Raw genomic sequence first — 25,947 nt, 5'->3', positions numbered from 1 at the left:
GGACATGACCCTCCTGTTGTGCGTGGGAAGATGTCGATGGAAATTTCGCGTGTAGCTGTACCTCTTTTTCTGTGTATCTCAAGATCGGCTGCCCGTGACCCACTCGGCATTTGGAAGGTCACCCTCGCACAGTAACCCAGACCTGCAGTGTCGCGGGGGCTGCAGGGGGCTGAGCCCCCCCCATCCCCCGCTGAAGGCGAACTAAAACTATGAAACAAACTATTTTTATTTTACCAGGTAAGGGCCACTGAGCTATGTAGCTATTTTTTAAGAGCGACCTGGCCACAAATCATAGCTCAACCCAAGTGGCTTTTCGTGTGGAAATCTATCGCAGCCAAATACTCTAAACGCGTGATTCTGATTCTAAATGTGGAGACAAAAACCGCAGGACCCTGAGAAAAAATCCGAACGATCACGGGGAGAGAGACACGCAAACTCCAAATATACAGCAGGTGTCAGAGTAGGGCTCGAACCCACGACCTCCGGCATACCAGGCGATGTAGTTAACATCTCCCAGCCATCGTGGCGCCGTCCTTTCTAAATGATTACAGTTGACTAAAACATTTGGTACAACATTTAACAATTAAGCAGCGGGCATCACAACCGTTCCTCGCATACTTAGGGGCGGCGAGAGCTGCAGCGGAATGCACGATGGACAAAAGCAGATTGTATCATTACTCGTCCTGCTCAGCGATCAACGTTGCCTGTGTCACGCCCCCCCCGCCTCCTCACCGCCCCCCCCCCAACGTTTTTGTCTGGCCCCCCACCCATTTTTTTAAACAAGGTCACGCTACAGCGCTGCTGCATTCCTCCTCGAGCAGTTCCTCTGCACTTGTAGGAGGGTTCAGGCGAACTGCGCTCTCCAACAAGTGCAGCTCCTCTGCACTCCAACGGCGGATGCAGCGTGCGGAACACTTGACGCGCAGAGAGGCGCGTGAGTTAATGTCGATGAAAACTAAATGCGCCAAACGGATTTCGAGCGACTGGTGTGGGGAGATGATATGAAGGAAAACAACGAGCGGTTGTTACCCCCACTTTACGCAGCTCGTAAAGAAATAACCGGCTCGGCTGTACATCTTATCGCGGGCGAGCTGGAGATGTTTGTTTGAGCGCCGGCTGCAGTTACGCTCCGCGCATCGCCGGTACGGCACACAAGAGACGGAGCCGGGGGTGCATTAGTCAAACAGCTGTCGGACCGCACACTAAAGCCTAAAAGGGCGAGTCTGATGCTCGGCTGTCACAAAACAAAGAAAAAGTCTGGCCGGCCTCCAACACTTGTTAGATAAAGCTGTGAGAAACTCGGCGGACGGACCAAGATTCGGGCAATTTCCGTCGCCGTAGCTCGCGGATCGTCGGCGCGAAGTCCAAGAGCGGCGTGGGCGGCGCTCGACCCCACGGGGAGCGCCGTCGACCGTAGCGCGGTGCACCAGTCGGTTGGCGCAGAGGGACGTCGTGTCGGGGGGCCGGCAACGGCTGTCGTGGCTACAGCGACCCCTCTCCCGATGCGTTCTCGGGTTGCGCCCCCTCGCCACGGTCCGGCAACGCGCAACCGGCGCAACTGGCGTGACCGCGATTGCCGCGACAACTCGCGCGGCAGTGGCAGCGGCTCCCCGCTCTTAAACGTGACCGGGAATTGTAGGGTCACGAAGGTCAAATCCCGGCCAGGAATCGAATCATCATTCCATTACCGCGTTATTCATCCCGGCGGGCGGGGGGGGGGGATAAAGCTAAATCCTGTTTGTGGCAAGCGAACAGTGGTTATCCGATGGATGACACTCCCCTCTGACATAGTAATGTGGAATTTCCATCGCTGGCATGGTGCCACAAAAGAAGGGAGATGAGCGCTGCTTGTCGGATACTTTTTTTGTCCGCACGCCCTTCTTACACATTTCATTTCGAGACCGCATATTTGTCCTGCGAAGAAATGAGTTTCTTTACACAAAAAAAGGCCATTTGAAATACGAGCGCGGACCGTGCTCGTTATTTCCTGCGAGGGGTCTGGCTGGCACGCCGAGGCCCCGGGTTCCCAGAGATTGTGTTCGGTGATGGCGCAGACGTTTTTTTGGCAGGCGCTGCGGCGAGGCCGATACCGACGACGGGCGTGAAGTCTGGTGCTGTCTGAGTTGTCCCGACAACAACCGCATATTATGGGATTTAAGTCATTCTCGATTATGGTACCGCGACAGGGCTGTCTGCATTTCTCCAAAGAAGAAGGAAAAAAATGTGACTGACGATACGACCTACCCCGAACTCCATAAAGAATATTTTTTTTATAATAAAACCCACCCAGGTTGTTATTTTGTTAAATAATGAAAGCTCAAAACTTACACGCGAGCGGCGATCTCAACACGCGTCCCCCGCCACAGTTGAATGCTGTAGATTGTGTGGGACTTTTTGAACCAGTACTTCGACTCGAGAACGGAGGGCGTCGTGTGCGTGGTTTGTTAACCGCTGGGAAAAGTTCAAGCAATAGACAAAGATGGCGTCGTGAAGTGGCTGTCATCCAGCAGTGGATTGACATGCATTCTCATATTAATAGCAACAATTATAATTTTCAGCCCTTTGTGAAGCCCTTGCTGGATGAAGGGCCTATCCATGCCATGTCGATTATGGAGATTATTTGAGCAGTCAGTAGCGCGGCTTGCAGAAGGTCGCCCAGGATCGGTTCAGATGTCACTCGCCACCGATGTTATCCGTGGCTGGATAATCGAAGCGCAGGTCTGTCCGTCCGTCCATGCTCACTTAAAAGTGCCCGTTCCTTCAGCCGTGTAAATCGTCAGCTGATTGCCCTTTTGGTTGAGCTCCCATTGAAAGTGAACGTTTCAAAGCTTCCAGCGGTTTCTCTTTTTTTTTAAGTCAGCGGCAGAAACACAAAGGAGAGCAGAGCGAAATGTCTTACGGAGTGCGACACCTTGATGAACGCCTTCGGCGTTAAGGGTCGGTCAGGCTGCGCGGAGAGCTTCGGGGACGGCGATTCAAACGTGAGGAGGCGATTGGGCGCGTGGCGCACCGCGCGTACGCAAGCGGCAGGGGTTGTGCGGTTATGACATTAAAGGGTTATGCGGCTCACCACATCCCGGGCGTGTGTGTGCCTCTGCATGCAGGGAACACGGGGCACAGCGTGTGTGTGCGAGCGTGCTCGTGCGTGTGTGCATGCGCGCACGTGTAAGCGCGAGTGTGTACGTGATATCGCAGCTCGGAGCAAAAAAAGGTGGTTGGGCGTGGTGCTGGCCACCCACCCCTGGCCTTCATAGGTGCTCGCTAACAGCACTTTCCCCAACAGTCTGTTATGGCTATAAGGGGAATCTTTGTCTTTGTGTGTAGCGATGAGCATTCTCTGACGCACCAAATCAAACTTGATTTGGCGCTTTCGTGACTGCAGGAATTGCTCAAATCATTTGGGATGACCCGGGTCCATTTGGGATGACCCGGGTCCAATTCCCACTCCCGGCATATATCTGCACCGGTTGTGAGCCTCCCCTCGGTTGGATTCAGCCAAAGTGGGCCGGGTGCGTCGTGACGGCCACACGACCCCAGGTGCGTCGTGACGGCCTTCATAGCTGCTCGCCCACGACACTTGCACACGCGGCCTGCGCTGGCCGCGTGAACGTGCACCAATGGCACTCCGCACCGGGCGGACCGCCAGACGTGGCCTCGTCCGCTCGCCGCCGCTTGGTTCCAGTGTGTGTCGGTGCTCAACTTGACCCATCATCCTTACAGGGTCTATAAAATCCGTACTCGTGTGGAAAGTCCGCCGCAGTGCTGCTAACTGGGACTGGGGTCCCGGCGATGCCAGGCGGCGACTGCCAAGAGGCAACGTCCCTCGGGAGGGCTCGTCCCGGAACTCACCGCTTTTAGTTTAGGAGCCTATTTAACTATATATCTATATATATAACGATATATATTCTCTTTATTTTCTCCGGTGATGTTCAGGTTCTCATGTGGGGGGTGGATCATCTTTATCCACCGCCCCCCACCTGTGAATTGTCCAGGTGGCAGTACAGCAAGTGGGTTCACGACCTGTTCGTCGGGGAGTGTTGGATGTTCACATTCCCTCGCACGTGAAATCGGTTCTATCTTGGAGCAGCGACGTCCACCCTCACTAACATAATAAACAATCATAATGTACAGCCGCTTGTCAAGCTCTCGTAATCCTGCGTCGTAATAATCCACCTGGCACCTGCACGCGGACCGATGTCATCACTCCATCTCCCCGGTAAGACGCCCCCCCCCCCATCTCCGAGGGATTTGGTTCATCAGCCGCCCCCCCGCTACTCTTCTTCACTACCGGCCACGATCCCTTCCAGCGGCGGGTCCTGCCCAACCCCGGCAGGACGAGCGTCGCCATCGACCCGCACGCTCTCCGGGCCGCGTCACCGCCCGTCTCTCGACGTCACCGCAAGCGAGCGCGCGTCTCTCCGCTCTCTCCACGCGCGACCTCTCAGTCGCTTTCCCGAAATCAAACCCCGAGCCCCCCACCCCGTTCGTGACCTTGCCGAGCCGTGTGCCCACCCCGGGGTCTGTGTTGCGGCATCGCTGAGCGAGGGAGGAGCGTGCAAGAGGGAGGCCGGGTGCGAGGGAGGTCGTGTGGGTGTGCAGCAATAGGTCGGTGGGGCTCTGCCCGGTAGGGTGGGGACGGCCGAATTGAATTTGTCTGCGTTTGGGCCATTTGTTTGCCCCGTGCCCCTACGGGACATCGATGAGAAAGAGCTTTACAGCTCATCGGATTCCTCCAGTATGAATAAATATTCAGATTTTGATAAGTAGGTAAAGAGGGAGGGGGGGGGGGAGGGGGTGGGGTTGTGGGCCCGTCGTGTACCTGTCTGTGCATTGTAGTGGGGGGGAGGGTTAAGAGGCGGGCGGAGGGCCGGCGTTGGGGGCGGCACGTGGTGCGCCCCCACGCGCAGCGCCGTGCGCCGCAGGTGCTCCAACTCACTCAGCCGCTCGGAGAAGGAGAGCGCCTTGCCAGCGTCCTCCAGCCGCTGCCTGTGCCCTGCGTGGGGAAGGGGGGGGGCGGCAGAGAGAGAGAGATGGGGGGGGGGGTGGCGGAGCGGTTCTTTAGCAGCGAGCCACAATTTGGATGAGAGCGCACGGGGGGGTGAGCGCGGTGGAACCGGTGGCAGGGCGAGGGTGGGGCGGGTGCCCCCGGGCGCCCCTCCCGTGGGGGGCTCTGGCCGGGTTCTTGGAAGCGAGCGGTGGCGGTTGGTGGTGGCTCTGAACTTTGGTGGTGCGGTTGTGTTGTTTTGGCGACGCAACAGCATTTTGCTTGCACATGAAAGTAGATTTGAAAACGCACGGGAAAAATACCAGAAGCGCTGTGGCCTTTCAGTCCAGAGCCAATAACGGTGTAATTTCGATATACGTGTGTGTGTGTACGTGTGTACGTGTGTGCGGGTGCCATTGTGTGCGTTTTGGAAAGACGCTACTGGGCAGTTGGAGACCGTCGACCACCAGCAACAACGGAGGGCAGGGGAGCGACGCTCACAACAACGAGCGGTGCGACGGGCGGATAAAACACAGCAAGTTGGCAGAGTAGGGGGCACAAGCGGTGCAACTGCCGGTCATCTCAGTCAGTCAACCCATGGCACCTGGGTCTATCCCGTGACCCCTGCCAGCGGGTGTACAACACTTCACGTGGACTTAAAGTGCACATAGCCTGGCACAAGCTATGTGGTGACAACACCACCACTTAGTGGCAAACGGCGATTGTTGTTGTTGTATTGGAATCACTTGTCCTTGAATAAATTATTGTATTCACGGAGGCGCATGACATGAAGTGGGAGGGGGGAGAGGGTCGGGGGCAGGCGAGTGAGGACGCCACCTCGTGAGTGATGCCTCTCCAGGCCGGACTCCACAATTAGCCAGAATTCGATGGTAAACTGGACGGCAATGCGAACTTTAACAAACAAAAAAACCGCCAAGACACCAACCAGGAAAGTGTCCACGTGCTCACGAAGCTGCCGGCACGGTGCGAGGCCACGGCGTGCTCACTGCCACGACCGCATCCATTATGTAAATTTATCGTCAGTGTTCAGGACGCCGCTCAGAGCCGGTGAGGGCCTCTCCCAACAGTTGGGTCCCAGCTGGGAGAGGTTTTCACGGAACTCTGCCGCGGTACCGGTGAGCTCCTGAGTTCACACCTGGGTATCCGAGTGCCCGTGATTAACCCGTGTGTTGACGAGCAGAGCGGGGTAGGTGGCCGGGTAGCTACAACGTGGCCCGTGTGGGAGGCCTGAGAGCGGCGTTCTTCACTGCAAGGCCCGAGGGGCCACTGGCAGGCCCTGGTGGCTCTTAGTGCGGCCCGCGACAAGACGCAACACGTGACAACACCCCATCGTGCTGTAAAAACCCCCACGGTTTCAAGTCGTGCACGTCACACACACACTTAGACAACACGCGCGAGTCGCGTTGCGCCACAGTCTGCGCGATCAACGCTGTTGTGCGCGTGCACGCGGCACGGAGTGTGCGCTGCTGTGCGCGCTGTGCACGTGGCACCGAGTTGTTTGCGAGGGCAATCGAGACGAACGCGGTCACCTAGGGGGTGGCCGGGCAGCTCAGAGGTCAGAGCGCCGAGTTGGCACCGCTGAGCTCCTGGTCTCAACCCGGGCAGCTTCCCGCGATTAAACCGCGTTGTCACATGCAGCGAGTGGATGGTCTCAGCCCAGTCACCGATGACTGCACACACAAAAATAACATTAAATTTGGATTTTGCAATCGATGTTTTTTTGTTCCCGGCTAAATTTCAGTCCTCTGAGAGTTACGAATATTTAATGAAGTTTTACCGCCGTCGTGTGCGACAAAGCACACATCCTGCTTTGTTAAATGAGAAAACTTAAATTGGCCACTTGAGGAACCCGTTCAGAAGTTCTGTAACAAACAAAACACAAATCTCGAGCCACCGGTGAATCTCTGACACACTCGGTGCCACTGCTCAGGGAAACTTTGGGTAAATGCATCCTTAGCAGTGATTTCAGACAAATACTTTCATTAAAATAAATCACGAAGATGTTTCGGGCGCAACACAAGCATCCATCATCAGGTGGGAAAGCGTGGTCTGCTGCTGAGGCAGACTGTTAAACAAAAAAGTATGGATTCCTGCAGTCGCGAAAGCTTCAAATCAAGATTTGTTTGTATTTCGTTTGTTCCCCCCCCCCCGCACCTTTGATTAGCGTGGTTGGCTACGTACGGTGCGAAAGAAGTTCAGTATAGGTACGTACTGAAGCCCTCTTGTCGTGGCCACCAGACCTGGATGTTGAGTATTTAGCTCCTGCACGTGTTTCCGCCATCATTCGCCAGTGCAGAACAAGGCCGGTTGTATCCACATCAACAACAACAACACAACAAACAACATGTGGTGGGCGTTGAACACGGAACGCCGGAACTCTGGGAGCATTTCTGAGCCGCGTGAGCAAAAACAAAACCCTTAAAAACGCTCCCCATGAGTTTCCATCGCTTTCATTGGCTCATGAGGACCCCTTCTAAGGTTCAAGAGAATAATGAAACGCAATCCTTGTAAAAAACGAAACATAACTAAAAAAAATCCACGCACAAATTAGTTAATATATACACAGACAAAGGTCCGCCATATAGTCGTAATCAATGTTTGGGGCAAGTGCTGTTAAGAAAGCACCGATGAAGGCTGCCATGGCACACGAGGGGGTGGGTGGCCAGCACCACGCCCGGCCGCCTTTGCCTCCCTCGTGGCGATGTTGTTAACACACCGCACCAGCTACTCTTTTGAGGCTGAGTCGACCTTAGGGGGCCATCCATTGAGTAGGTACGCATAAATCTATCTAAACTTGACCCCCCCTCCCTGTACGCACGCGGATTTTTTACACCCCCCCCCTACCTACGTAAGCCTGACGCACCCCCCACCGAATCCGATAGAACGGCCGATATTTAATCCACGCAGAAACGACCAAGGATTAATAACATTAACAGATAGTCCACCGCCGGACTATCTAACTCATGTGAAGGCCAATGTAGACACATTATTATCGAGGCTTCACCCCCCCCCCCCCCGTTTCCTATGCGATGTACATTGTCAGTAGACCCCCCATACGCAAGCGTACGCATTTGGGTTAACCCCCCCTCCCCCTCCATGCGTACGTACTCAATGGATGGCTCCCAAGGAGGCCCAGGATCGGCCGAAGACCGTTCCACCGCTCGCTCGCACACGCACACACACGTGTGCCCGCACGCGCGTGTGTGTGTGCTACTTTGTGTGAGCACTCGAGCGGAGCGCACAGCGAAGGCAAACAGCGCACAGACCGGCCGACGCCTGCCAGCCACACGGCACGCACGCCCGCTGGGTCACAAAGTCGCTCCGCATCGCCACTCAATCCCCTTCCCTCGTGCGGCAAGCGGTGGGAGATGGGGAGGAGGAGGAGGGGAAAACAAAATAACAACAACCCGCAAGAAGAATTATTTCTGCTCGACATATTTTTTGGGTTATTGCTACCCATTACGGTACGTGCATTTATTATTTTAACTTCGTGCACACGCACGTGTCGTGCTGTGCGGATGTACCGTCGGACGTAGCGCGGGCGGAGTTCTCCGCTCGAGTGGCCCCGGGGGCGAGATGTTAACTACCTCGCCTGGTATACAGGAGGTCGTGGGTTCCATACCGACCCTGACGCCTGTCTATTTGGAGTTTGCGTGACTATTTTCATCAGGTAAGGCTCACTGAGCTACGTAGCTGTTTTTTTAGAAGTGACACACATTATAGCCCAACGAAGTAGCTTATCACGTCGAAATTTGTAGCAGCAAAATACTCCAGAGGCACATTGATTCTAAATGTGGTGGGGAAACCCAATGGATCCGAAGAAAAATCCACGCGACCACGGGGAGAGAAACACCCAAACTCTAAATGTGCAGGTGTCAGGGTCGGGATCGAATCCACGACCTCCTGCATACCGGGCGAGGTGGTCAACACCGCGGCGCCCTCATAACGGCGGCGATTTGTCCGTAGAGTTTAAAGCTTCGAAGCCAACTTGCCCGTGCAGGTTGTAAACTTCCACGCGGGTGGACAGAGCAGCGGGCGAGTCTCGGCCCTCTGTAGGCGCTTTCCGACTCGAGCGCGTCACGCCGCGCCAGCAGCGCCGCGATGAAAGCGCCATTCAAATGCCGCGTTGCCGTTCGCTCGCAAAGGAACCTGCGCTGGGATGGGCCGCCTGGCTGAGTACACACGCACGGCCACACCCGCCTGACGACGCGGCTGATGATGCTGCCACTGCTGCTGCTGATGCCGATGCCACTACTGATGCTGATGCTGCTGATGCCACTGCTGCTGCTGCTTTTCGTTTTGGAAACACCGCACACGGACACGCGGCGGGGCCCAGCTGACTGGCAACATCTCGCCTCGCTCCACGCGGAGTCATCTCGCAACGGCGGCGGGCGCGGGGGGGTCTGGAGGGGGTGGACGGGGGGGGGTCTGGTGGGGGTGGGTGTGGGCGACGGCGTCCATGGACGAGCCGTGACCGTCCGCAGCTTCTCGCGTCTGTCGCGGCGCGGCCGTCAGAACTCGGCCGCGCTCCTCCGTCTCCGCCGCATTCGAGGAACACGCCGAGAGCGCTCGCTCCATTAGCAGCCTCCAGCCTCGCCCCTCCCCCAATCTCCCCCCCAATCTCCCCCCCCCAAATCTCCCCCCCAATCTCCCCCCCCCCCAATTTCTCGTGTTTCTGTTGGGGGGCGGGGGCTGCTGTTACAGGAATCGGCAAGAATTAGGATCGCTCCGCCGAACAGAATTTTCCCGTGGTTCGGGTCACAAGTCGGAGGGTTGAAACAAAGATAAATAAATATCTCACAGAGGTTCGTTCCTCAGTGGGAGTGTTCGTAATTCGGGGAATGTCTGTATCACAAAAAAGAAAGTAAGCCTTTCTTAATATCCGTCATTTCTTCCCATGCAATACAACGTTGTCGCCATAAGCCGAGCGGAGTTCACAAGAGATCACGAAAGAAACTCCCGCCGCTCGTGAAAGACGCGGCGGCGCAGGAGAGATACCCCCCCCCCCCCCCCGGCTTCGATCTCCGGGATCAAGTTTCTGGGGGCCACACGACCCCTGCACTGCGTCATGCGCTGCACAAACCACGCCAGTGGCAGCAGATGGGGAGACTCGCCGGTACACAAGTGGAAAAACGTATATTTAAAAAAAACTCTCCAATGTACAATGTACGATGTACGATGCACGATGTACGATGCACGATGCACGATGCACGATGCACGATGCACGATGTACGATGCACGATGTACGATGTACGATGCACGATGCACGATGCACGATGCACGATGTACGATGTACGATGCACGATGTACGATGTACGATGCACGATGTACGATGTACGATGCACGATGCACGATGTACGATGCACGATGTACGATGTACGATGTACGATGCACGATGTACGATGTACGATGCACGATGCACGATGTACGATGTACGATGTACGATGCACGATGTACGATGTACGATGCACGATGCACGATGCACGATGCCTGTGGTGACCGCCCAGAACAGAGCCGTGGAACATATAGCGACTCAATGTCCCGATTCGCGATTGCAAAAGGGGCATCATCAGAGCGATACACTCCACTGCTCCCACCGCAAGTATCTGGCTCAACCACTTCAACGTTGTCTGTCGTACATTAAAATTGTAGTCGACAGCACCATCAGTCGCACGAAGGAGATCGCGCTGTGCTTCTAAGAGATCATGTAGCGCGTTTGCCCTGCCGCTGTATTTTAAATCAAGAGTTGCGGGTTGCGTCAAATCATCCGGAGAACACTTTTGCCTCCTGGGAAAGCGTGGTTTGACTGATGTGGTTGTTCAGAATTGTACGGAAGGCGGTTCTCCCTTGCAATACGCGGCCACCCAGAGCAGAGAAGAGACCGCCAGACGTTCTCAATCGTCTCCTCTCTGGTCAAGGAGCATCGTGAACCATCGTCACGCCAACTCCCCCGCTCATCCTCGCACCAGAAGCAGCAGCGGCAGTAGCAGCAGCAGCAGCGGCAGCAGCAGCAGCAGCTTCTGGCTCAGCCATCGAACAAAGGCGGCGGTCACCGCATCATCGTCGCGCGCTTTCAGATGCGCTTCTGCGGCCGTCTGGAACGCTCTCCCTTCCGATATTAGGAAGCCACTGGAGCTATGCACTTTTAATTAATCTAGTTTGAAAACTCATTTCATTAGAACTTATTTTTGTGCTTAGTGTGTTGTCCTTCTTCCGCACCTCTGATTAGCGCGGTTGGATACGAACGGTGCGAAAGAAGTTCGGCATGCATACCTCCAAAGTGCTGGATCACAGGCGTCCACCATCAAGACCAAGATGTCCGATATAGCATTTACCAGACTGTTGGGGCAAGTGCTGTTAGTGAGTAACTGCTAAGGCCGGCACAGCACACGAGGGAGTGGGTTGGCCAGCACTACGTCCAGCCGTCTTTGTATCACCAATTTCTGAAGCTTACACACCGCACCAGTGATTCATTTTGAGGCTGAGTCGACCTAGGGGGAGGCCCAGCACCGGATCAGATATTCGTCACCCGCGTCGGTTGTGAGCGGGATTCGAACTCGGATCGCCGGAATTTTTAGCGCAATGCGCTGAACCACGACACGACCGCTCACCGCTACCACCAAAAAGACAAAGACCCCCCCCCCCTCCGTATAGCCTTGACAGACTGTTGGGGCAAGTGCTGTTAGCGAGTTTCACCTACGAAGGCCGGCAACGTCACATGAAGGGGTGGGTGGCCAGCACCACCGCCACCACGACTACCACCACACATCCAACCGAACGTTCAGTACAGATCCAAGGACATCGCTACCACCACCCGGCGCTCGAAGGGTTAAAACTTTAAAGGGTTCGCGCGAGAGGCACTCTTGCTGGCCACGTGCCAGGGCGTTTAGACACCGGAGGTTCCACAGACTGACTGGCTTGGCTTGGCTTTGGGCAGCCGGGGCTTGGCACAGCCTACCCTCCTGACAAACCAGACGGGGGGGGCAGGTGGGGAGGGGGGGGGGATTAGAATGCGCGCACGCCCTCCGCACATAAACATTGGGTGGCTCCTTCTCCTGCGGTTGGCGTCTTACTCGTCAGGTGCACAAAGTCCCCCCCCCCCCGCCATTCTCTGCAGTGCGACGCCGCTGCCAGCACGCCCCGCGCCCCCTTCGCATTTGCACGGCGGGAAGACGCACGCGCGATAGGCGCGTGGGGGTCTCCGGCTATGTACGATGTCAAGGCGCAGCCCTGCAATTGCTCGCTCACGCCACCGCCGGCGGAAGGCCCCCCGCTTCGAGGGAGCTCAAGAGAGCCTCTCTCGCCGGGGGGTACGTTGGCCTACTCTTCCAGAAGTCTCGGAAGAATCTGAGTATGTATTTGTACTGCATGAGGAATCCGATGAGCTCTGCAGCTCTTTTCAATAGATGTCCAGAGGTGGGAGTCGTCCCACATGTCGACCCCACCACACGTGACCCGCCCATCGACTAGCTGCGGTGTCGCCCATTTAGACCGCTGGGTGGACAGCGGCGATCCAGCACTCTGGACGCGGGGGTTGGTGCATCACGGAGAGATTTGTGAAACTCCCAAAAACCACTCAGCTGCCATAGGCTGGGATGCGGGAGCGTCGCAAGTGGATTTATGAAGTTGTGTGCGTGTGCCACTGGGTGTGTATCTCCCTCTTATGTGCTACGGGGTTTCTCCGTTGACCACAGCGTCCACGATCACTACGAATAATGGCGATCATAATCGACATGCCTTCGTCAATCCATTGCCGCATAAAGCCCTTCCCATTCCATCATAGTAATCGGGGGTTCGTTTGACCATACTTCACCACACTGGTCGGTGCGAGTTTGAGAATGGGCATCACCCACCACGGTTGCGTTGACCACAAATCCCAAACGCAGGGGCCCTTTTGAGAACGAGTCCTAAAGCGGCTTTCCCGGATACCCGGACAGAATGCAACCCAGGGTGAGAGACGCACAGCGCCGACAGTGGCGTCAGCCATGCCCCACTGCAGTGGTAAGCCGGGCAATTGGCAGAGATTCAATAAAAAATGTGTGTCAGCTTCCACCCACCTGCCTGCCTGCCACTCACTTATTGGCACCAATCGAGCAGTGTGGGTGTAAGGCACACAGAGGGAGAGAGCGAGAGATGATAAACGCAACTTAAGACAGAAATGCCTGAGGACTAACGCCTTCGCCGCATAGCGCGCATTTCGTCCGTCCATTATTCAATTCATCATCCGTGGTTTCAACGGGGGAGTTGGGGAGTCAAACGCGGGCCGAAGGTTTGGGGTTATCTCCGCGCGCGTGCCAGGCGATGGCTGCGGCGCACGGAACAACGCGGCCCGCGCGAGCGACACAACTCCACCGCCGCCGGTTTGTGAATGCGCCGAGAGCTGATGCGAGTCCCAGCGTGCGCCGATCCAATAAAAGTCTGCCGCGTTCCACAGCAAATGGGGGGGGGGGGGGGCGCTCAGCGCACGGCGGAGTCTTTCTGGCGGGATTTCGCCGTTTTTAAATCGGCGTGGTCGTGGTGGTGGTGCCGCCTCGAGACGGAGACATCTCGAGAGGTCCGGTGGCGACTGAAGGTCGACTCAGCACCGGTGCCGCAGGGAGAGAGGTCCGTGGACTGTGGCGTCGTGAGAAGCGCCTCTCTCTCTCTCTGCAGCCGCTTCGACGGGCCTCTGACACAACCAGCGCGGCGGTCGCGTTCATTCATGACCCCACCGCCACCGCCACCACCACCACCCCGCCCGTAACGAGCTCTTGTCACGCGGCGACGACACCGATATTTGTCGTCAGCGTCGTAATGTGCTAGGTTAATTAAAAAAACAACAACATTAATGTTACGGTTGGTTTAATCACATTGCATGTACGTGGAGCGGGATTTGAACTCGGGATATCAGCAGAGCCGGCTCAGCGGTTCTGACGTGGCCAGTGGTAGCCCTCGGGCAACTGGACACCGCTTGCTTTGAAGTTCATGCCGTTTGTTTTCAGTATGGCTCTTTGAATGCTCCGGAGGACGTCTTTGGAATGTGGAATTTCCACCACTTGGTCGGAACTGCTAACGGAGCCGAGCAGCAACGACCCCAATCGCGGTTTGAAACACCGGAGAAACGTTCACCTCTTTGACATTCAAAAGAGTTGCTTGCAAGTGTCATTTTTATTTGGATTAAACTAACTGATGTACGGTTTAGGGAAAGTTACATTCGGGGCTCTGCTGCCACATACCTCGGCGGCACCAGGATTGACAATAAACATTAATTACATATTATCGGACGTCTCGACAAATCCAATTGGAACTAATGCGATCGCAAAAGTTGCCAATGTTCACAATTTCTGTGTGAATTAATTGCCAACGTGCTCTGCATCATCGCCATCGATTTCCATGCGAAAACAAAAACAAAAACTCCTGACAATTAAAATCGATGCGGCCCATTTGGTTGTCTTTTTAAAATGTTATTTAGTCTTTGGTAACTGTCCCCATCGGTGTTACAATCGGGTGAAATCGCATTGGAGGAATTGATTGGGGAGCAGTTATTGTATTTCCCCCCCTCCAGCCGGGAAGTCACCCGGGATGAATGACGACTCCGAACGCGGCGGAGGGCAGACCGGGTCGCCTCGCCGAGGACGCCGTCGCTCGTAAACAACGGAGCAGGCGCTTGATATTTTTGACAATCGTAATTAAATCATCGAAATTTCCCACTCGAGGCATTACCAGCGGAATCCGTCCTTGTCCAAATTAAATGAATGAGCCTCTCTCCCGAGTCGTCGCTCTCGGAGGTGATGTGGGCTCCCCGGCAGCCGTCAAACAAAAGAGAGAAGAGAAGGCGGCAGGGGCAGCCGAGTGCCCAGGGCCTCGCTCACGACTTGGCGATGCCGCTGCTGCTGCTGAGTTTGCTCGTGATGCACAGGCACGATTAACACCAAATGATTTCAACACGTTCCTCGATGACACCTTGGCCTTAATTAAACAAAATATATATATATGTGACGGTTTGGAAAGTGAACTTTCTTGACAACACCAAGATGACCCTTCGTCACGTGCCATGAAAAAGGGCCACTCCCGAAACGTCGCCTATTATATATCGTTTTATATCAGGGCTTCGCAGTTCGCCGAGAACATTCTCGGACGCTTCAAACAGCCCGGGTCTGTGCGCCGCAGACGTCGCGCGAGGCGGATGTATCGTCCAGGTTCCACCGTCTCTCGCACGCGCTCTTTCCTCTTCTTCTTCTCAATCTTTCAACCATTCCCGTCCAATAATACATCAGTGTTGTTGTTATGGAACGGCGGCTTTACGACGGGCGTAAAATGAGGCGGGCGGTGGGTGGGTTGACGGTGGCGATGGGGGCGAGTGAGTGAGTGGGTGGGCGAGTGAGTGAGCGAGTGGGTGATTGAGTGAGTGAGTGAGCGAGTGGGTAGGTGAGTGAGTGAGTGAGCAAGCGAGCGAGTGGGTGGGTGAGTGAGTGAGCGAGCGAGCGAGTGAGTGGGTGGGCGGGTGAGTGAGCGAGCGAGCGAGTGAGTGGGTGGGTGGGTGAGTGAGTGAGCGAGCGAGTGAGTGGGTGGGCGGGTGAGTGAGCGAGCGAGCGAGTGGGTGGGTGGGTGGGTGAGTGAGTGAGCGAGCGAGTGAGTGGGTGGGCGGGTGAGTGAGCGAGCGAGCGAGTGGGTGGGTGGGTGGGTGAGTGAGTGAGCGAGCGAGCGAGTGAGTGGGTGGGTGAGTGAGTGAGCGAGCGAGCGGGTGGGTGGGCGGACGGGACCGATGGGACGGAACGGGGGAGAGAAGATTATGTTTTTTTTTGCGAGTGAATGGGCTGGGGCGGCTGACTCACGTCTGGGTCTGCGAGCGAGGAATGTGCTAATTGTGCGAGAGCCCGCGGAAGTGCGTGACTCACGCGGCGCGAGCGGGGAGACAAAAGCGCTCTGCCACCATCCCCTCAGCGGACGGACGGGACCACCACCACCATCACCACCACCATCACCACCATCACCACCACCACCATCACCATCACCACCACCACCACCACCATCACCACCACCACCATCACCACCACCATCACCACCACCACCATCACCACCATCACCACCACCACCACCACCATTATCACCACCACCACCACCATCACCACCACCACCACCACCACCATCACCACCATCATTATCACCACCACCATCACCACCACCATCACCACCACCACCATCATCACCACCATCATCACCACCATCACCACCATCACCACCACAATCACCACCACCACCATCATCACCACCACCATCATCACCACCATCACCATCACCACCATGACCACCACCACCATCACCACCACAATCACCACCACCATCACCACCATCACCACCACAATCACCACCATCATCACCACCACCATCATTACCACCACCACCACCGCCGCTCCGCGTTTTTTTATGCCCCCCAAAAAACACGCAGCCTCCCCCCCCCCACGCTGCCACCCAAAAAACCCTTTTACATCACCCAGTGGGGCGGCAGGACATATTTTGTTAACAAGTTTTCAAGGCAGGACTTTGAAGACTCTTAAGGGGTGGTGGTGGGTAGGAGGGGGGGTCTATGCGTACATCCCCTTTGAAAAGCGTTTGATGTCTTGTCCTGAACAATAAATTTCGTAAATGCGATGCTTTAATGATTTTTCGGGAGGGGTGGCGGAGGAGTGGAGGGGGGGGTTCTCTTTTAGTCTCTCTCCTTTACTTGCAGAGAAAAAAAACTGTCCCAATGATTTCCTTGTGCAAGCAGCACACATCTGAGGACGCACGCACTCACGCGGCCCACAAACATCAACCCGTGTAGCTTTTACCAAACTGTTGTGGCAAGTGCTGTTAGCGAGTAGCACTTATGAAGGCCGACACGGCACACGAGGAGGTGGGTGGCCAGCACCACGCCCGGACGCCTTTGTCTCCCGAGTGGCGATGTTTACAACACACCGCACCAGGTACTCGTTTGAGGCCAAATCGACCTAAGGGAGGCCCAGGACCGGTTCAGATAATCGTCACTGGTGTTGGCCGTGAGCGGGAATCGAACTCGGGTCGCTGAGTTCGTACCGCAGTGCGCTAACAGCTAGACTACCGCTCCCCACACACACCTACAAACACACACACACGCATGCAGTCCACACACATACAACAACAACAACCGCCATTCGCCACTAAGTGACGGTGACGTCACCACAACGCTTGTGCCAGGCTGTGTGCACGTTGGGACCACGTGAAGTGTCGAACGCCCGCTGGCAGGTTACCGGGCAGACCCAGGTGCCACGGGTCGACTGACTGAGATGACCGAGATGACTGGCTGATTCACCACCTGTGCCCCCTACTGTGCCAACTTTGCTGTGCTTTAGCCACCCGGCGCTCCGCTCGTTGTTGTGAGCGTTGCTCCTCCTATCGTACGCACGACGCCTTGCAGATGCTTCTAAAGCTTCGCCATATTATATCACCACTTTCTCTCTCACTCGATGCAGTCGTGCAGAATTCCAGATGCGATTCGCGGACAGACAAAATCCGCGGATCGCAAGTTCGTGAGTGACGAGACGACACTGCAAGGCACGTGCGTCGCGCGTGTGCTCTGAGCACAGAGAGCAAAGTGTCTGTCCACCGCCACCGTCAGTCCCTTCCGTACCGCTCGTGAACGGCGAGGGGGGCCGAGCAACATTCCGCCGTGGTCCCCTTTCTCTCGCCGGCAATCGCTGCATCGCTCCTTCTCAACCCTTTGCCTGCTCGACGTTGCCAGCCCCGCGCGTGTCCCCACGTGCTCGTCTGTCTTCCCTCGCGCTTCCTGTTTCCTTCCACATTTCGTGGTGCGCCCGCAGGCGTGGACGGAGTGCATCGCGGTGCTTCGCAACGTCCTAATCGGCGCGACGCGCACGCCGAGCGCTAAGCCGGCTGCAATTGGTGCGCGATCCAACCTCGATTTGGGCACCCCCCACCCGGACACCCCCCCCCACCCCCGAGGTCAACTCACCCATGAATGCAAAGAGGAGGAGGCCGACAAGAGACCGAGGGCGGCCTGGTGTGCTCGATGCCCACCGCCACGCCACCACCACCACCACCACACGCCACCACCACGCCGCCACCACCACCACCACAAGCCACCACCTCGTGTGCGCTGTGCCAACCTGCCTCGCGGCAGCTCTTTAACGGCACCCGCCACGGCAGCCCCTGATGCTTAATTGGAGAGCGGTGGGGGAGCGAGAGGCGGGAGGGTGTCTGTGTTTTGTTGTGAAGGAGGAGTGCAGAGAAGCGGGATACTCACTCCGTGGCTCGCGAGGTCCGTCCACCGTCACCTTGATGGCACGGTGGTAGGTGGCCACCTGCGGCGGGCTGGTGAACACCGTGATGGTGAGCGTGAAGCTTTTCCCTGCACAGGCACACAAGCGAACGCGCGTGCACACACACGCGCATGTGAATACAAGTGCTCGCACGCGCGGGTGACAACGATCGCCCGTGTAGCCTTAACAGACCATTGGGGCAAGTGCTGTTAGCGAGCACCTACGAAGGCCGACACGGCACACGAGGGGCTTGGTGGCCAGGACCACGCCCGGCCGCCTTTGTCTCGCCAGTAGCGACGTTCACGCACCGCATCATTTGAGTCGATCAAGGGGAGGCCCATGACCAGTTCAGTTAAACGGCACTGATGTTGCCCATGAGCGGGAATCAAACTCAGGTCTCTGGATTCATAGTGCAAGTTGACTAACCGCCGCACCACACCGCTCCCCCACTTGCATGTGATGATGATGATGATGAACGTGGCCGTGTGAGCCAGGCGTCTCGTTGCCAGCAACGCGAGACGTGCACGTCACAACACGCAGCCTCGGAACCCGTTCTGGATGCAAATCCACGGCGGTCATTAACCTGGGCCAAGAGGAATTATTGTCGACTTGGTCGCATCGACTTTGTGTGCTGTCTGGAGTGTCGCCCCGATCCCCACCACGCCTCCCCTGCTAAGAGACTCGTGTTCTCAATGCACTCGCATTCCGTGGTCAGCAGCAGCAGCATCGCCAGCAGCCATGGTCAATCCACTGCTGGATGAACAAGCCTCCTCCCCCGAGCTGCTGCCACCCTCTCACGAGCGTGCGGTGTAAAGACGTTCTCCTAGCACGTGTGTTGACAACCTGTTGCTTGCGCAGCCGCACGCGGTATCTTTACGGACTGCTTCGTGACGTCATTTACTAAGGACCACCATCTCGTATTAACATGGCAATGCGGCTTCTTTAAATATTGAGTCGGGTTTTTTTTTTACCGAATTCTAAAGAGATGGCTCCTTCTTCGATTTAAAGCTTTCGTGACTGCAGGGATTCATCTTCTTGGTTCTTTCGGTAAAGTCACGTAGAAGGGAAATAATAAAATAATAAAAAGAAAACATAATAAAATACAATTCTCACTGCTTGCGTTGTGGCCGAAACGTCGTGAGAGTTGTATTTTATTATGTTTTCTTTTTATTATTTTATTATTTCCCTTCCACGTGACTTTACCGAAAGAACCAAGAAGATGGCTCTTCTTGTTATTCTGGTAGCCGACCCTGCGCTGATGCCAAGGGGTCACCCTTGCAAGCCAGACCCATCCGTGGCTCCCCAGGTCTCAGCTTGGTCAACTCAATACAATTAACTCTTAACGCTTAGAACCTGCACGAGGAAGTTAGCTTCATAGCATAGCTTTAAACTCTGCGTACAAATCGCCACTGTTATTGGGTGCCGCGGTGTCAAGATGTTAACTCCCTCGCCTGGTATACAGGAGGTCGTGGGTTCGATCCCGACCATAACGTCTGCTGCTGTATATCAGGAGTTTGCATGTTTTCCCCGTGGTTGTGTGTATGTTTCTCCGGGTCCTCCGGGTTTTCCCTGCACAATTAGAATCAACACCACCACGCATTCAGACTATTTGGCTGCTGCTATAAAACTCCACGTGCCGACAAGCCACTTCGTTGAGCTATCATTTGTGATGACCAGGTCGCTTCTTACAAATAACTAAATAGCTCAGTGGGGCCTTACCTGGTGAAATAAAAATAGTTTAGTTTAATAATCCATATTTGACTGCTTCATTTTTTAAATACAGGATTTTTACACGGTGTTAATCACACCGATCGCTAGTGGAGTCTGTGGCGCAATGGTGAGTGCACACTAAGTTACGAGCCCAGCAGCATGAGTTTGATTCCTGGCTACAGGTAACATCCATAATATAGGTTTTTGGGTCAGATCGCGTTATTTTTTCAAAAGACAAAATAATTCGCTTCTTTAGCTCACCGATGTGCTGAACAGAGAATCAACAGCATTTTAAAATGTGAGTAGCACGACGTTTCGCTAATAATTACAATCAGCTTCATCGGGCAAGAATGGACACACCGGTGGGCTAAAGAAGTGAATAATTTTGTCCTTTGAAAAACGTGACACACTTTTTACTGTTTGGCCGTGTCGGGTGGTGGAGGGTTACGACACATTTATAAATAGCGCGACTGACCCAAAACCCTATATTATGAATAATATTGGTCGCGAAAGCCTCCCACGTGTTATACAGGTAACATCGTCGGCGTGCGAGTGAAAGCTAAACCTGGGCACCCCCGTTCACAAATCCGCACTGACCAGCGTGGTGAAGTATGGTCAATCAACGCCCATGACCGACACAGCGTGGGAGAGGGCCTTCATCTATAGCAGCAGCGGATTGACAAGAGGGTAAGTAAATTACTATTATTATTAATCAGAAACTGAAGTAATACACTTCCAGCGCACACACACACACACATATACGTAATATCGAATTCATACATTAAACTGTCAAAATTTGATCAACCAGTTTGCTGAGCGTTATTGTTGGAAACGAATATCCTAGTTAATGTGGAATAAAGATGATGAGACACGCCTCGCATCGGCTGAGCTGTCATTGATTTTTACGACGGCGCTGAGACAACGGTGCCGTGGGACAGTGGGCTGCTACTCGCCGACTACGAGGCAACTGCTTCTTGCTTTAATTGTATTCCAATTTATTTAAATTGGTGCTAATTGGCCTTACAGCACAAGATGAAGAATCCATTCGTAAGTTCACATAGAGCTGTGAACGCCATCTGTCAGAGAATGTCAGACTCCGAATGTTTATTTATACTGAAGGAATCCTATGAGCTATAAAGCTCTTTTACTGGTAGGAACCGCCTGGTTACACCAGCTCACAGGGGATTATTGTGTCCGTCCGTCGTGCAGGGAGGGGCTGGTGGGAGGGGTGGGGCTGGGTGGGGAGGGGCTGGTCACCCCGTGGTGCCCTTATAAAACTCAACGTTTAACCTACTCACGCCGGCTTGTGCCCGCCCTCACAGTCGGGCATATTTGCGGAATACACCACGCCGCCGTTGACCCTGGCCATTGACCGAGCAACCCAACGTTCCTACCAGCTCCCTCCGCAAGAATGTGTTTCACAGATGTCCAGTAATGGCCCACACAGAAGCAATTTTTCACTCGATCTCTCTTATGGATATGGAATTTCTATTGACTTTTCTCCGCTGTAGAAAAACAATCATTCAAGTATAATTTGTATCATTATCTACACAATAGAGGGCGCACGTCCCCACAAGCACTGCTATGAGACTCTGATTAAATGCAACAGCAGATTTAACGTCATGGTGTTTGTATTTAACGTGGTCATTGCTGACAAGGCTGAGACGATCAACTCACTAGACTTGAGAACTGGGTTTAATCGCAGGCAGTGGCTGAAATCTGCATTCAAACCGAGGAGTGTCTCAGCAGCGCTGGCTCAACGCTCTCATCTCCGGAGCCACCCGGCCACCTCTTAGATGATCACAACATTCATCTTCATTGGGCCTCAGGATCGTGTCCACGCTGTGCGTTCACGCGGTCTGCGTGCGCGGTTATGTGGCTGTGTGGTTAGGCAAAGGCGGCGTGTATGTGTGTGTGTGCTGTGGGGAGCGGTGGCGTTGGAACTTGACAAAATACCCGCAATTTTTTTTTTTCCCCGTTTGTTCAGTTTGTTGTCCGTCCACCGCACCTCCGATTAGCCAGGTTGGCTACGTAGAGTGCGAATTAAGTTCAACATACGTCCGTGTATACTCGATTGGGATTATACATTGCAATTATCACCTCCCTCTCCGCCTGCAAAAAAAACTGGCAGGACCCTCCTGAAACAGTCATGAGACTCAGCGAAACTCTCCTGGATAAACAGGCGAAGTAATAATGTAAGTATGCAAGGTTTGTCACGTACACAGAACGTGCCAATTCGTGACTAGTACAGCACACCGGTGTGTTGATTTGCCGGTGTGATGTACTAGTAACGAATTGGCACCTTCTGTTTAATTGGCTGTGTCGGGTGGTGGCGGGATTAACGGCACATTTATATTTACGCGTTCTAACCCCCCTAAAAAAACCTGTATTATGAACTTATTTATGTATGCATGGTTTCCTTCTTTCGCACCGTACGTATCCAACCGTGCTAATCGCACAAGTCCGTTAAACCGCATGCCACATTGCTTCGTGGAACTAGCGTTTCGTTTTAATGGCGGCGGGGGGGGCACGTTTTACAGATAAGGCAGATTTGCGAAAAATAGATTCTAGTGCACATTTGTGGTATTTCCGTTACCACATTTCAATCAAAATAACAACATAATATATATACACACACGCGTACGTTGTGTGTGATGTTTGCACCGAGTGCGTTTGTATTCAACTGTGTGTTACTAAGTAAAAACTGGTAATTTCAACTGGTGTAACAATGTTAATTTTTAAAACGCGACTGTAAGCACGGCAAAGTACTGCATAGCATCACCGAAGCAGCTATTTTCATTTTGCATGCGAGCGGTTTAACAAGCAAGCGCGCTGTGAATGCCGTGGCTTATCACTCCATCGCAGTTTCCATTAAAAACAAATCTGAAGTTGCAGCCCACAATGCCGTCTGTGGAAGCCCTCAGTCGACATCGACTCAACGGGGACGGGAGGCCCTAAACTCTGACCCCTCCCACCGGCAAAAGCCCCCCCCCTCCCCCCCCGGTGCTAGCCTGCCGGCCCTCGGTCAGGTCCAGGCTGGCAAGCTCCCACTCCTGCCCACGGTGAGCGCGCCTTCGTCTCTCAACGCATCTGTCGCAGGACGTGCCGTGCTGGGCCGGCTCGGTTCACTGCGTGCGCCGTTTTCCACCGCACTCGAGTGTGGAACCAAGGCCAGGTGATGCGACCCCCCCCCCCCCCCCTTGTTAAACTCGTCATGAGATGCAGGTGATAGAATGAGATTCACCTTGCATCCTATAGTCCCGGGTAGCTTTGGTGAAGAGAAAAAAAAACGCTGAAGAAATGTATTATGATGATGATAATATGAATTAATTTGTCTACGATATAACTTACAGCTCACTATGTCGATCTACTGCTTGACGAAGGCCTACCGTGTCGGTCATGGGCGGTCGTTTGACCATACTTGACCATACTCTGACCATACTTTGACCATACTTCCCCACCTTCATCAGTGCCGGTTAGGTGAAGGAGGAGTGGGCAAGGTCCAAGACCGTTTCGGATATCGCTCAGTTCTGATATCACTGGCCAGATGATGTTCACAGCACCGCGTGCTACCCACCACACAACCACTCCACCACACAACCACTCCACCACACAACCACTCCACCACACAACCACTCCACCACACAACCACTCCACCACACAACCACTTGCTTGGCCTCACGGTTCGTTAAACCGCCTACGAATTATATCGTGGTTGTTTTCGTCACCTACAATAATAACTCGACTATCATTTCTCACAGACGCTATAATTAGCCATTGCTTCCCTTCGTGTTCATTCTGTCAAAGGGCGAGTTACACGCAATTCTAAATACAATTTCGGGGCCACGTTGCACGCTGTGGCTTTGGCGTGAAATCTTGAAGCTCGCTCGCGATAACCGCGACAATCGGCTGCGAGTATAGCTCAGGCCACAGGTCACTCACGCCACGCCGGGCTGGGTGGTTATCTTCGGTGGCTCGGGGCCACCGCTGTTATAAAATACCACAACGGCGCAGATAACCGTGAGTTGTGTGCACGCGTGCTATTTATATAACACTGACACACACACATACACACAAACGTTGCGATAAATCACTCGCCTCCCCGGTGTAACGCTGCGCAATCCGCGTGTGTGTGTATATATACCCGGCAGGGCATCAAGTCTGACTTGCAATAGGTATCCATTTGGTGTTTTAACTTCTAAACGCCTGTCATCAAAGTGTACACACTAATGTAATAACCACCCCAAGTATGTTTTTTCTCCCCTTGCTAAAAGTTACTCCTAATCATTCCTAATAGTAATTCGTCAAAGCCAACTTTTGTTACGGCAAAATAATTGCATTTAATATTGATTGTTTGCGCACTGTAACACAGTCGTTGTTTTGCTATAAATTGCTTTTTGGTTGACTTCTGTGCTATGCTTTCAATTTGCTTCATTGTTCAATTGTTGTTGTTGTTGTTGTTATTGTTGCTGTTGTTTTTGTATATTCCTGCTTGTGTCACTTTGGTGACCCAGGTCAACCCTCTGAGCCAAATGCCAAATGCCACTCGATCCTAGCCTCTTGGAGGGGGGACGGGGGGGTCTCACCAGGTGAGACAAAACGAACCCTGACGTTGAGAAGTCCCCTCGTGTGCGTGTTCACACAGCGGCGCTTTGCCTCGCGTCCCTCGCATCCCACTCTCCACTCGCCAGCCGTCCCTGCTCCGTGCGTCGCTTGAATCCCTTTCCCCTTCCAATGACGTACGTGTACGTCATCCGAACGTACGTATAAGTCGTCAGTTTTTCTTCCGGTTCCATTCCGATGACGTGCACGTCCTCGGAACGGAATCTGAAGAAAGACTAAATTGAAACAGCTTCATCGGTACCGAGGCTCCCACAAGGCCATGCGGGAGGGCGTGTGGCACAGTTTGGCCGCCAACTGTCGTAGAATGCGGCGGTCGTGTTGCTACGGTTCTCTGCGGTGAGTAACGACGTCTTTAAAAACAAAGGCGCTACGCGTCTCTAAATAAAATTAACGCCGCACCGCTTGCGCGTTTCGAGATTCAGCGGTGAACGGGACGCCCACCCTGCAACTTGCAGTGCGTCTCGGGACGGGAAAGGGTTAACGATGTCCCGGGTTCAATTCTTTGACCCCATCAGAGGCTCAGAGGACGTGCCCAACGAGTCCTAAGAACCCCGTCCCATTAGCTCGCAACGAACACGGTGCCCGGCCACGACCTCCATTCATCACGGCTGGCCGGGCAATAGGGACCGTCCTTGTTTTGTGTTTGTGTTTAATTACTGCGCAAATTACCCATCCCCCCCTCCCTCGCGCAGTAGCGGCATTGCATCCACACCGCACGGCCTGTATGTACGCTGAACTTCCTTTGCACCGTACGTAGGGCAACCGTGCTTAAATCGGAGGTGCGATTTTACTTATTGTGAAACATATTCCGTGTTTGAGAATTAAATTGTACGCATAGACAGTACTGCAATATATATATAATTTCACCCGAATGTGAATAATAAGTGGTCACTCAATAAGTGGTTAATGTGATGTCCACGTGGGTCCTCAGACAAAACGAGGCTTTTTCCTGCATCAATAAACCGCATTGTTCTCGTAGTTGTTTTGTTTTTACCAGGGTTTAAACTCTCTTTCAATATTTTCCCCGGGCCCCTACCGCTCAACCAGTGAACAGGTCCATTCCCCTCATCCACACATTGACAATTAGTTTTTTTTTTCGGTGCAGATCAAGGCGTAAGCAAGTAGGCGATGTTTTCTGAAGCTCAGCCCCGGGACTAAGTTAAAGCCCTCACTGACGTTTTCACACCGATAGTGTGTCATTTTTTATTAAAAGGCGGAGTGGTTAGCGCACTGCGCACGCGAGTTTGATTCCCGCTCACAGCCAATATTGACTAATATCTGAACCCGTCCTGGGCCTCCCCTAGGATCGGCTCAGCCTTAATTGGTGCCGTG

General features: G+C 54.0%; 1 protein-coding gene across 1 annotated transcript in view; it reads right to left on the bottom strand.

Moving 5' to 3' along the window:
- LOC144948600 (runt-related transcription factor 3-like) overlaps positions 1–25,947 on the bottom strand; it is a 62,237-nt gene that overhangs the window by 12,122 nt on the left and 24,168 nt on the right. The window contains exons 3-4 of the mRNA XM_078878184.1: positions 18,267–18,371; positions 4,937–4,993 (exon numbers count right to left, since the gene is read on the bottom strand). Coding sequence (XP_078734310.1) covers positions 4,937–4,993; positions 18,267–18,371 — 162 coding nt within the window. The remainder of the gene's footprint in view (positions 1–4,936; positions 4,994–18,266; positions 18,372–25,947) is intronic.

The sequence above is a fragment of the Lampetra fluviatilis genome, chromosome 50, assembly GCF_964198595.1.
Source record: "Lampetra fluviatilis chromosome 50, kcLamFluv1.1, whole genome shotgun sequence".
Taxonomy (NCBI): domain Eukaryota; kingdom Metazoa; phylum Chordata; class Hyperoartia; order Petromyzontiformes; family Petromyzontidae; genus Lampetra; species Lampetra fluviatilis.
This window is presented reverse-complemented; position numbering and strand designations above follow the sequence as displayed.